Below are 12,820 nucleotides of genomic sequence, written 5' to 3' on the forward strand. Positions count from 1 at the left end.
TCATGTTTCTACCCCTATCTCTCAAACCCTAGACTTTCCACTTATTCCATTAGACCCCACAAGTTTAGGATGTGTCATTACACCCTCGAAATTCTAGAAAAATCTTCATTTTGACCACCCTCCGTTAGTTTTTAGATTTTGCACTTTGGCCCGAATGCCTTTAATCGTGTAATTTCGACCCCAACCCTTTGTAAATCTCTTGTTTTTGACAACCCATGATTCCTAGAGCATTTATACCCTCCAAGTTTTGTCTTGGTATGGTCACTTACCTCTTCGTTCATGTTTTAAAATTTACACATTTGCCCAAAACTTTGATAAATTTTATTTTGACCCCATAATTTCTAAAAATGCCTTTGATATTTAAATACAGGGTATTACACTTAAGCTGTCTCCAACACTTGCCAAGCCAAATTTTTAACGAGACAACTCAATTTGGAGACATTCAACATTGCTCACCATTGCCAAATTCGCTCGCTAAAATTTTAGTGAACCCAAATCTCTTCGTCAGATTTGACAATCAATATTGTCCAAGCAACTCTCGCCATCTCTCTCCCACAATGACTATCTCAACGTTGATGCAAGTTAATTTGTTGTCAGAAGAGACCCGCAGTTGCAACAGATTTGGAGACGGAGGTCCACGCAGTCGGAAACGATGATCGGAAGAGAAAAGCTACCAAAGAAGACAACCACTTAGCAACAAAAGGTAAGTAGACGCGACGACAAAAATGAGAAGCAAATGCGGCGATAGAAGGGGAACAGTCATGGCACTTATAGCTTCTCATAATCTAACAATGTTATTATATCTTAATTAACAATGTTTCTAATGAAAGAGTTATCTAGAAATAAATAAATAAAATCACAAGAATCTCCAAGACCATTTTAAAATACACCATATAAATGGCTCAAATCACATATATAACATTCGAGTACAATTTACCATATATATATAATCATCTCTCTCTGATGAAAAGTCTTGCACTCTTTTTGGTGTGTATTAATAAATTTATAAACATGCACAATAACCACAAATCATAGACATCAAATAAACAAATAAAATTTGTGAATGAATTTGCATATTATGCAGATTTGAACCTTAATTAAGAAAAAAGTCATTATAATCTAAAACTTGTAATCTTTTGTTAGTACATCCAAAAAAAAAACTCTTATTTAAAGTCACATTTACTAAGCTGGTCCTATACTACATATACTAAAAACACTACATATACAAAAAACATTACTCATACCAAAAACCAATAAATTAGTCCAGCTTAACTTCTTCAATAACCAATCTTTATGAACATTCTTGTCAAATGCCAAAAGTAAAAGCGCAACAAACAAATGCTTAATGGAATAAGAAAATGAGTGGGGGATCGAGAATTCTAATTATTCCATCGAACAAGTCCGACTGACTTTGGTGGAATTTCCAATTCCCATAAAAAGCAATAGAATGTGGATTTTAAACTAGATCATCAAGTGATTATAACAAGTTCCATTTTCAGGAACGTTAATTCTTCTAACAGGTCTAAAGATTCAACAAAAAGTAGCAAATAATAATAATAATAATAATGTGTGTAATGCAATTCTTGGTTGCAACTTGACCTGGTTAGAGCAACAAAGAATCTGCATAAGTAATGTTGGACCTTATCTGCGACGCCTGCTTCCTGTGACCAACTCTGGATTGCCTTGTCTCATCATGGCAACAAATTCATCATAGTTAATTCTTCCATCCTGCCAAAGAATGGAAGGGCAATTTTTCAAGTCCTGATTCATCCCCGTTTCTAGACATGTCAGCTTTCCTTTTAGTACGGAATATAAATGGGTGTCCTTCAGACTCCCCAATTTGCAAAAGTTGGGAGAAAGCCACTTTGCACGACTTAACCTGTGAAGTTTCAGTTGCGTACGAGCAACCTACCCTTCTACCAAAAAAATGAAATGTGTTCCTATAACATGATTATCAAGGTAGGTGTAACATATATTTCCTTCTCGAAATTATGCATCAAGGAGAATATAGATGAGCATACTTTTTATTATTCCTAATAATAAAGGAGAGAGAAACCATACATGGTCAGTGTCGATGTCTTCAATAATCTCCTTTATTGTGTTCTCATCACCCATATTATACTTCTTCAGGGCATGTTCCAATTCTTCCATTGTAATGTACCTGGATTAAGACGGAAGAAGGATAGAAGTCAAAATACCCAAGAACTAGATTGAGAGGGAAGAAGGATAAAGCTCAAAATACCCTAGAACAGGTCCAACAGCTATGTCTAAACACATATTTGGGAGCAAAACATACCCGCTCTTGTCAACATCAAAATATTCAAAGGCAGTGTATAAGTGGTCTTCTCTTTCCAATCTATTCATGTGCATCGTCGCAGTTATGAACTCGAGGTAATCGATGCTTCCATTTCCATCCACGTCAGCCTGGAACAAGCACAAGATTTTAATTTGCCCGTAGAATACCTTGCCAAAGTTCAATTGTAAGATGAAATACACTTTTATCCAGAAGAAACTAAAAGGTAGAAACAGCCCTACATTAACTACATATTCAGAGCAACCAGTTCTACCATGCCGTGATAGAGTAATTCAATGATGATGCAACAAATAGTACTTTACTTGGCTGACTAAACGTCAATCACAATAGAAGGGAAGTTATGCAATCCAAGGAGGTACCAACCTTGTACAAAAAAGGAGAATAAAAAGACCTACATACTAGATACATCGATTCAAAAAGAAGCCTCTATGAACTCCAGGAATTTTATTGAAGACTGGGACACTGTCCCTGGAAAGCAAACCATAAAAAATATAAAGATTGTTTCCCTTTAACTTGAAAACAGGCTCTTACTTTCCCAGAGAGGGCCTTAATTATACTCTGCAACAAAGCCCAGAAAGAGTATGCGGCACCAAAGATCAAGAGTTCTTTCTTTACCACTCACCAGAAAATAGTAAGTTGGACCATGAGTATGATTGATATTTTCATGCTAGTATTATGGAAAAAGTACTGCATAATTTTGTTTGTGTTATGTTTTTGTGGTGTTAATTGCATTGAAAAGTGAATAAGAACCACCATCACCCCTTTTCGTTTCTTAATATATTGGCTCTTGTTTTCTTTACAACTGTAAGAGTTGGCTTCATCCTGTTCAGTTGGCTACCCAATTCAGTTGCTTCCTTCTCCATTTTCCTGGCCTGAATTCTTTCTTCCTTTCTTACATTTTTTTTACTACATGGCTTGAATTCTTTCCATTTGTTCGAGTTTGTACTGCACTTGCATTCCTGACCTTCCCAGTTTTTACTTTGGTAATTGCAAGACATGCATGCCTGATTATTATGTTCGCATTTCATGTTTGTTTTTTCCTCTGATCTTTGTCCAACATATGGTTATACAGCTTTCCTTGCTTATCTATCCAAAAACTTCCTCTCACCACTTTCTGTGATAGTAGGTATTTTAGTCAAGACTCAAGACATATTAAAATAGTTTTTGGTGTGGCTAATTTTCTTGGCAGGTGATGAATATGTTTGAGATAGAGCTAATCAGTTTTCCAGTTAATCCATTAAAATTCATGGATATCGGAACTCCAAAAATTCTGTAGCCTTAGAATGTATCTTATTCACTTGGGTTCTCTACAAGAACTAGAAAGTGATGAGGTTTGAATTGCTAAGAAGCCCTTTCTGACATCCCGCAATCGTATGTTATAAATAAAGCAACCAGAAGGCTAATGAAGTTATAAAAAATAAAACAAGAAAATGTGGAGATACCGCTTCCATTAACTGCCTCACTTCTGACTCGGAGATTTTTGTACCCAGTTTTGGAAGTCCAGCTTTCAACTCTTCAAAAGTAACTGTTCCACTGTTATCTGTGTCCATGGATTTAAACATTTCCTTCAAGCCAACGATTTCTTCTTCAGAAAGATTTTCTGCAATGACCTAGAAGAGCAAGAAACCCTACTAAGATTAGATAACCTTAACAGAAATCAAAACTGACAAAAAGAAAAAATAAGTTTCTAGAAGAAGATACTGTAAAGCCACACCTTGAGGGCTACTTTCTTGAGTTTGTTCATTGCACGGAATTGCTTCATTCTAGTTAGGACAGCAATATCAATAGGATTATCAGGTGCATCTCCATCTTCTCTCATCCATGGATGATCTGCATTCCACTCAGTTGTTAAACCTTTATTTCTAATCTATAAAATGCAAGAAACTAGTGTGGGTTTTCTTCTGTATAGCCCCTTTTGAAGAGAGCCAACAACTTGGCCTGCAACCCCTTAATAAAGGGACACTAGGTTCAAGTCCATTAAATTTAAAAAAACTTAAACAAAAATCCAACTAGTTTACAAGATATGAAGGTACTCAGATTCCTCAAATGCACCTGTGTATATGAATGCCTTGAGTAGTTTTGGTGGGCAAGAAAATGTGTGTGTATAACCTCCAGCACTTGTTTGCTGATCAAGATGTTGAATTGACCAGGAATATCAAGATTTAACCACCTAATCAACTCAACTCTTGAAAATTTTATGTCGAAGATTGTGGATTTATTCCTAAATATGGTTCCTTTCCTAATGTCTCCTTTCCTAAATATGTTCTCTTCCTATTATTGGAGATTTCTTGTTTATCTTTCTTTCCCTGTTGTATATTTCTTAGATATTGGGATATAATCTCCCAATCTCTAGTATATATTATAAAGGAGATATTCAGTTCAATACAAGAGAAGAATTATTTCTTTCTTCATGGTATCAGAACAGCTCGGCTGCTCGGGTAAATCTAACCCATTGTGCTGTTTCCTGTTGGCCTTCATTGCCTCTATTCTTTCTGCTTGTTGAATTCCTGTCAGCGTTTTCATTGCTGACCACTGTTCTAACCCGTTCTTTCCTTTCAATCTCCTTTATTATTTTCTGATTATTTGGTGAGAAGATGTCTGGGATTTCTGAAAACATGACATCAATCTTGGAGCTGTTCTTGATACTGGTCCAAGTGGAGAGCTTCAAAGCATCAATGTTGTTTATCGCTTGAATGGGAAGAATTATCTGCAATGGTCGCAGATTGTGTGGACATTCTTGAAGGGAAAACTAGCTACTTAGATGGGACTGGTCTGACCAGTGATAACCCTAAGTTCCAGGCATGGGATGCGGAGGACTCAATGATCATGTCCTGGATATGGAATTCAATGCAGCCAGAGATTAGTAGAAATCTCATGTTCCTTCCTACAGTATGAGATATGTGGGAGATGCTTCAAAAAACCTACTCCATGGAACAAGATGCTGCGATGATTTACGAACTAAAAACCAAAGTTTCATCTGCGGTTCAAGATTCTCTCTGTTACTGAATATTATAACTGTTTGAATGGTCTTTGGCTTGAAATAGATCATTCTCAAGCTCAGTGTGCTGAAGATACTAAAGTTCTACTTGAATTTCTTGAAAGGGATAGGATTTTTGGATTTTTGGCAAGACTAAATATGAAATATGCAGTTTCTGGACAGAAAACTTACCTCTATTATTTAAGTCTCACAAATATATGTGAATTACAACCTAGTAACTGCCCCTATCAGTCAGTTATGTCATGAAAATTGTCAAATAAGGCAAGGACAAATTTCACCTAGGGACAAAACTGCACACTTAAAAATACAAAACTATATAATTACACATTTTTCTACACTCCCCCTCTAGCTGGGTTGTAAATGTTAACTAAGCCTAGCTTGGATCTCATATCCTCAAATTGGTCTTTGGTAGAGCCTTGGTCAAAATGTCCGCAATTTGTAGAGGAATAGATATGTAATAAATATTGACAATTCCACCTTCAACTTTTTCTTTTATGAAGTGCCTATCTATCTCCACATGTTTAGTTTGATCATGATGAACTAGGTTCTTACCTATACTTATAGCAGCTTGATTGTCACACAACATGTTAATTGGACCATCTACTGCAATTTTGAGTTCAAGAAGTAACCGTTTTAACCACATTCCTTCACATATTCCATGAGTCATTGCTCAAAATTCAGCTTCAGTACTACTCCAAGCCACAACTGTTTGCTTATTGCTACGCCAAGTAACCAAGTTCCCCCAGACACAAGTACAATATCCGGAAGTTGATTTGCAGTTAGTGATAAAGCCAGCCCAGTTTGCATTAGTGAATACCTTAATATGCCTCTTCTTAGTTTTTTTAAAGCATAGACCTTCTCTAGGAGTTTTCTTTAGGTATCTCAAAATATGATACAATCGATTCATGTGCTCTTCACTGGGATTGTTTATAAATTGACAGGTTACACTTATTGCAAAGCCAATATTATATCTTGTGTGAGATAAATAAGTCTTCCAACCAGTCTCTGATATCTTCCTTAATCAACAAGAGCACTTTTCCCTTCCTCCCCTATCTTTAGTGACAATCTCAATTGGAGTATCTGTAGGTTTGCACCCAAGCATTTAGGTTTCTTTAAGTAGATCAAGAACATACTTGCATTGAGAAACCATAATACCTATCTTGGATCTTGCAATTTCCATTCCGATAAAATATTTTAGATTTCCCAAGTCTTTGACTTCAAATTCATGTGCAAGAAACCTCTTGAAGTTTTGTGGATGATATAATCCTAATAGGAGATCATGAGGTTTCCAATCTCCTCTTCATGATCTCCTGTTAGAATTATATCATCCACATACACAATAATAATGGATATCCTTCCACTAAGAGAATGGTTTATAAACAAGGTATGATCAGATTGACATTGTGAATAACCAAACTTCTTTACTGCTATTGTTGCCAAACTACAATAATGAATTTTTAGTGTGGGAGAGTGAGGTGCAAGTGACCTAGCAAGGTGCTTGTGAGTCATAGGGTGATGAGTGAGTCTTGAAGCGACAAGTGACCCTCTTTTTGACGAGTGATCTATTGAGAAAGAAATCAGTTAGGGGCGTGGATGAATGTCCCTGTGCAGACTCTCCAATGCCTAAGTCAGTATCTGAGAGTATTGAATACTTGGGCACAAGGAGAGAGTTTGAGTGCAAAAGTAAGCGTACCTTGAGTGAGGAATTAACCCTCTTATTTATAGAGGGAGAGGAGACTGGCAGGTGGCATTACCCACCTTTTTCGACGAGTATCTCGAAGGCATCTTTGACCAGGTCTCACCACCTCATAGGAGGGTCTCTCGCATGGCTTGGAGAGAGGCTCTTGGGCTTGGGCGGTTCACAAGAGTCTCCCATGTGTCTTCATGGGGAACGAGTGACTTGTGAGATGTCCTGAAAGGGTCTCTCATTATGTCGAAAAAGGCATTTGGGGGGTCACTCGGTTGTTTATGGGTCTCGGGGTCTCGTGCACATGGCTCACGAGTCTTTGCATGGTGCGCATGGTGTTGCCGCAAAGTCACAAGCTTGGCCAAGTCTCTCGGTTAGGCATGGATTGGTAGCAAGTTTGCTTGACGTGGCTTGCTAGGCCTGGTTATGCCCATGTGCATGGAGCACGGTTGGTGCATGGAGACTAATATAGACTAATTACCCTAATTGTAAGCTAATTATCAGTTGACTATATACACATTATGTACATGGAAGAGAATAAATCTCACAAATACACACATATAGCTTTTGCTTGCTTCCAAAACTAGGCAACGGTTGGAAACCCTTCCTGCTAGTGGTCTGTCATAGAACATGCAACAGCAGTAGCCTTCACTCCAAGAGAACTCCACTTCTCTACCTTCTCCTGCTCTATGTGCATATAGCTACATGCATGTATACAAATGCCATGGTGCTGGCACAACAAGAAATTTCAACCTCTATTTGATTCATATGTTTCAGCTAAAACATTTTTCTCTTTTCAGTAAGCTGTTAAAGTAACCATCACCTTGCTACCAGCGTTCATGCCATTGCCCTCTTCATCACTTTATTTTGCTGCAACTGAAGATCCTCCACCTTAGCCCATCAGGTTGCTGCAATGAAGGCTTCCCAGGAGACATTTCTGGGGATCTGGGATCGATCCAGGATATCACATATAGGGGATATCCTTTGTCAATTATTTGACTAGCACATTCAGTTCCATATTTGGGATTTGATCTGGGATATCCCAGGTATGGGATTTCCCAGTCCCAGATCTCTCTCATCTCTCACTTGAAGGGTATTACATGAAGTTCAGAAATCAGATGACTCTTCAAGGACCAAAAAAGGAAAAAAGGATGAAGTTTTGCCTAGTGCATCCTGCCATTGCATGTTGTTGATGTGGACTGGGTATCGATGCTCGCTCCCAATATTAATGTTTGATGTGGACTGGGTATGGAGGTGAAGATCCTAACTATTTTAGAATTCTATGGTTTTAGTCATTTAGGCACATAGAGAAAAATGGAAATTTTAGGGGCTGTTTAGTTGTAGAAAATAATTTCCAGTTTTCTATCTCCAGTTGTCTATAATTTCTAGTTTTCATTTTCCATAGAAAATTTGGAAAACATGTTCAAATCTTAAAGTACAGAAAAGTAATTTCCAAAATAGAAAATTGGAAGATATGTTCAAAAAAGGGAGAGATATTTTAATTCCTTTTTGTAACTTGTGTTAGAGAAGGAGATGGAGATGATTTGGGGAAAATTTTTGGAAAACCGAATTTTGCAATCTCCAAATTAATAAGGACAACTCATCTTAAAAGTTCTCCACCTTCAGTTCAAATTTGGAAAGCCAAGTTTTCTAAATCTCCATTTTCTGTTTGGAAATTTTTTATATTTGAACGAGTTCTCTAATTTTCTGGAAAACTGTGGTTGTTTTCCGGGGTTGTTTTCCACAACTAAACAGCCCCCTTATACTTCTGGTTCCTACTTAATTTAGATTCCTAGTTTAGTCATGATTAGATGTTATGTTTTTGTTTCTTTGTTTTACTTAGGATTCTTAATTTGATTGGATTTTGTGAGTTTATAAATACCTCACAAGTGCAGGATTTATTATTTGTTATGTTGAATCTTTTTTTTTCTGTAAGTGTTGTTATGTTGAATCTTGAATACAGGATATTGGGCATTGATATATTTTTTTGTCTTCTATTCCCTATTCTTTTCTTCTTTGTATCCTGATGTTCTACTCCTGTTCATCTTCTGTTCCTTCTTTGATTTCTTCCTCTTCAGACTTCTCTCTTGGTCCTACAGCAGTTCATATACTCAAACTTGAGGCACTAGGACTGAAGCTTAATCACAGGATTAATCTTAACAGAAATTCACAAAAATATCAAGCAATCCCAGGATTAACAAAAGCATATACACATATGGTATATTCCCCATACAAAAACCAGAGAGATCACTGAAAGTCATATTTGTGCTACTCAAGTAATTTACAAAGGGATAGGGACCTGATTAGGAATAACCTCCAAGCTTTAGGGTTTAGTGAATTGCCTACAACAAACACACACACTTGCAATAGAAAGCGATATCCATACCTATGGAATCTCCCTCTAGTGGTGTGTATATAGAGAGAGATGTGCATAAAATATAGGGACTTGAGATGACAGAAAGAGAGGATGGAGAGGGGGAACAAAGAATATATATAGAGGGGGGGGATGGAGAGCTGATGTGTGTATGTGTGTGTAGAGAGAGAATTTAATATTTCAAGGGAAAATTTGTAATTTAACAGGTTACTTAGTATCTGTTTAACAAAGAGGAGGTTCTTGTGATTTTTAAAACATAAGGAATGCATGCAGTAACTCAGTTAAACTTCAGGTGTGCCAAGTTTAACTTACTGTAGATTTTTTGAAGGTCCAATATAAGTGATGTAAAAGAAACTCATGCATTGAATGGCACATGTGGTTAAATTTTTACCCTGGTTTCTTCAATTGGAGATGCCCTAAACCAGCATAGCTGTATTTAATATAGAGCACATTAGAGCAACTTTTGAGTTTAGAGTAATAGAATTCATACTGATACATAAAATTCAAGGCTATTCATGTCTGAAATACTGAAACAAGTAGCAGATAGTACCCAAGCATGATGCAGAAATGGCTTGGGAAACTATCAGAACAAAACAGACCTGAGATCAAGATATTATTTTCTTTATGTGCCTATTTTTTGTAGAAGAGTAAGTTTTGGAACTTAAACCATGCCAAAACCCTCACTATGGAAATGGATACAGAGTAGTGTATGTCAATAAGAGCCAAATGTCTAACCATTTTGTAGTATTTTTCATAAGTGCAAACTGTCAAGCTCCAAATTACCAACTCTAGTATAGGAAGATATTATCTACAAACTTACTCAACGCTTCAATCACTGTAAGCCTTTGTTTAGGGTCCTTTCTTAGCATCTTCTTAATAAGATCTTTTGCACTACTGGATATGGATGGCCAAGGATCAGATGAAAAATCAAGATGACCCCGTATAATAGCATCAAAGGTACCCTGCTCATTTTCTGCATGGGAAATAAAAGTGCAGTTGGAACTTGGAAGGTTGAATGAACTGTTTGCCCACACAGTGGGCAACATAAACCCACAATATCACATTTTTGAAGAAGATAGAAGTATGCGGGCATCTTACCTCCCCAAAATGGTGGAAACCCACTAAGTAATATGTATAATATCACTCCAGCACTCCATATATCAGCCTCAGCTCCATAACTTCGACGCAATACTTCAGGTGCGACATAATATGCACTTCCAACAAGGTCTTTAAATTCATCTCCTGCACATACAAGTAAACTGTACAACTTAAAAACACACCAATAAGCCCCAAAATTAAGGGAACAAGAATGGTACAGATCCTACCATAAATAATTTTACCATCCATCCAAATTTAATGATAACAGCAATAAGTATAATAGCAGGAGGTTTTATTATTTGGCCCAGTGTATTGGAACTCTTTCCTTCTTACATCTTTATCTATAGTTTAAAGAATTTTTTTTAAATTAAATAAGATAATTGTGAAGGTTCAATAAGGTGTACAAAGGGAAGGGTTGGTTTTGATGAGAGCATTAAGTGTATTTCAAACTAGCAAACTAAATAAACAATGTACATACTATTAGGGTAAATCAATCAGGCTATAATTTGTATCACGTTGCAACTAACTTAAAAGAACTAAAAATAAAAAGATCTTCTGTTTTTTCTTAAAAGAACTAAAAATAAAAAGATCTTCTGTTTTTTCTTTTTTTCTTTTTTTTTTGGTGCTAGAACAGAGAGATTTTATTGAAGAATCAAAGTATTACATCATCAGTAGCATTGGCCTCTTCCTTACCTATAGTTAGAACGTCACTTGGTAATATAAGGAACTGAACCGAATGAGAAGAGAGAGCATATTTTGCAATGAAATGAGCATGACTATAAGACTAACTTTGTATATGGCATCAGGGGTTAGAGAATAAATCATCAATCACAAAATATGAGCATAACAGACATGAGGATGTTGCAATGGATATGTACCCTACAAGAAAGAACAGAATTAAAAAGGAGATTTATTGATGAAAGATCATAGTGGCTCTTATTAAAGATAAGATGCATGAAACACGATTAAGATGATTTGCAATGTGAGAAGAAGACCAATAGAGAGCCCTTTGAGGAGAGGAAAGTAGATGGAATGGAAGACATTTTTAGCAAGACAAGTAGGGGAAGACCAAGAAAAACTTGGTGAAAAGCTCCTATGTGTTATATGAATCATAAAGGTTTTATAGAATATGACAATAAATAAATATGATTGATGAGCTAGACTTTATTTAGCCAACCTCAACTAGTGGAATTAAGACTAGATATATTGTTTCTCTTGATCTGGGTATGTTCTATTTGATTCAATTGTAACATAAAAATCTCTTCCTAAGCATAAGATTGCCTCCTTTGGATAGGTATTATTGCCTTTTCCACAAGGCTAACCTCTTGTTAAACCTTTCAATAATCCCATTTCATAAAGTCCTTGACTTGAAAGCCAATCCTAACAGCAAGCCTAAGTATTGAGAGGGAAATGTATCAACTTACAATGTAGGTTAGCGGCTTAATCCATTACCACTTCAACTTCCTCAACCACTAAAATAATGTTGTATGCCAAGTTCACATATAGACCAAAAACTACCTCAAAACAAAGTAGAATCACCCTCAGAACTCTAATGTCTCTATTTAAAACCTTAGAAAAAAAAAAGAGCGACATCTACAAAGAAGAGATGAGAAACCTTTAAGACAGGTCCATCCTATCCCCAACCCCAAAACCTTTCACCCAACCATGATCTTCAAGTCTCCATAGTATAAGATTATATAAGCCTCCATAACTAAGATAAATAAAAGAAAGGAGAGAGAGGGTCCCGTTATCACAAACAATGAACCAAAATCCTATGGGAAGACCTTTAAAGAGAAGGAAAAAAAAAAATCTAGTTAGTCTCTCTACCCATACCCAAAACCCATCCTATTCAAAACATAAAAAAAAAAAAACCAATGCATGTGACTGCACCTTTTCAATATCCAACTTACATGTAGGTCCCTTAGGTCTCACTCCTCAACTTAGTGGCCAAAACATTATTAGCCACAAGGACAACATCTAGAATTTCATAGCCACCACCAATAGTATTATGTTCCAAAAATAACAAAACTAACAACCTCTTTCAATCTTATTGACAAGAATTTTGCTATGAACATAAATGCTCTTTACCAAACTAACTAATAGATCTAAACTTTTTTTTTAAACTCTACAGGCCCATTCGCTTTGGGGATTAAAGCTCAAAGGGAAGCATTAAGGCTTCTTTCAAACCTAGAAGACTCAAAAAAAAATTTGAGAACACCTGCATGATATCGTTGCCATCACACTCCAAAAATTATGGGAAAAGGCCAAATTAGTACCATTAGGACCCGGGGCTTCATCCCCATTCAGATTACTGGAGCTCCATTCACCTCCTCCTCCAAGAAAGGCCTC

The 12,820-nt window shown here is 36.5% G+C and overlaps 1 protein-coding gene across 1 annotated transcript in view; it reads right to left on the bottom strand.

The window, feature by feature from the left end:
• Window positions 1-1,248: 1,248 nt before the first annotated feature.
• The window catches only part of LOC127786885 (calcium-dependent protein kinase 15-like), a 35,218-nt gene continuing 23,646 nt past the window's right edge, over window positions 1,249-12,820 (bottom strand). Inside the window, exons 2-8 of the mRNA XM_052314601.1 lie at window positions 10,472-10,615; window positions 10,194-10,346; window positions 4,029-4,144; window positions 3,757-3,924; window positions 2,297-2,424; window positions 2,062-2,161; window positions 1,249-1,728 (exon numbers count right to left, since the gene is read on the bottom strand). Of these exons, the coding sequence (XP_052170561.1) occupies window positions 1,642-1,728; window positions 2,062-2,161; window positions 2,297-2,424; window positions 3,757-3,924; window positions 4,029-4,144; window positions 10,194-10,346; window positions 10,472-10,615 (896 nt within the window). The 3' untranslated portion in view covers window positions 1,249-1,641. The remainder of the gene's footprint in view (window positions 1,729-2,061; window positions 2,162-2,296; window positions 2,425-3,756; window positions 3,925-4,028; window positions 4,145-10,193; window positions 10,347-10,471; window positions 10,616-12,820) is intronic.

This window comes from Diospyros lotus, chromosome 12 (genome assembly GCF_014633365.1).
Source record: "Diospyros lotus cultivar Yz01 chromosome 12, ASM1463336v1, whole genome shotgun sequence".
NCBI classification, from domain to species: Eukaryota; Viridiplantae; Streptophyta; class Magnoliopsida; order Ericales; family Ebenaceae; genus Diospyros; species Diospyros lotus.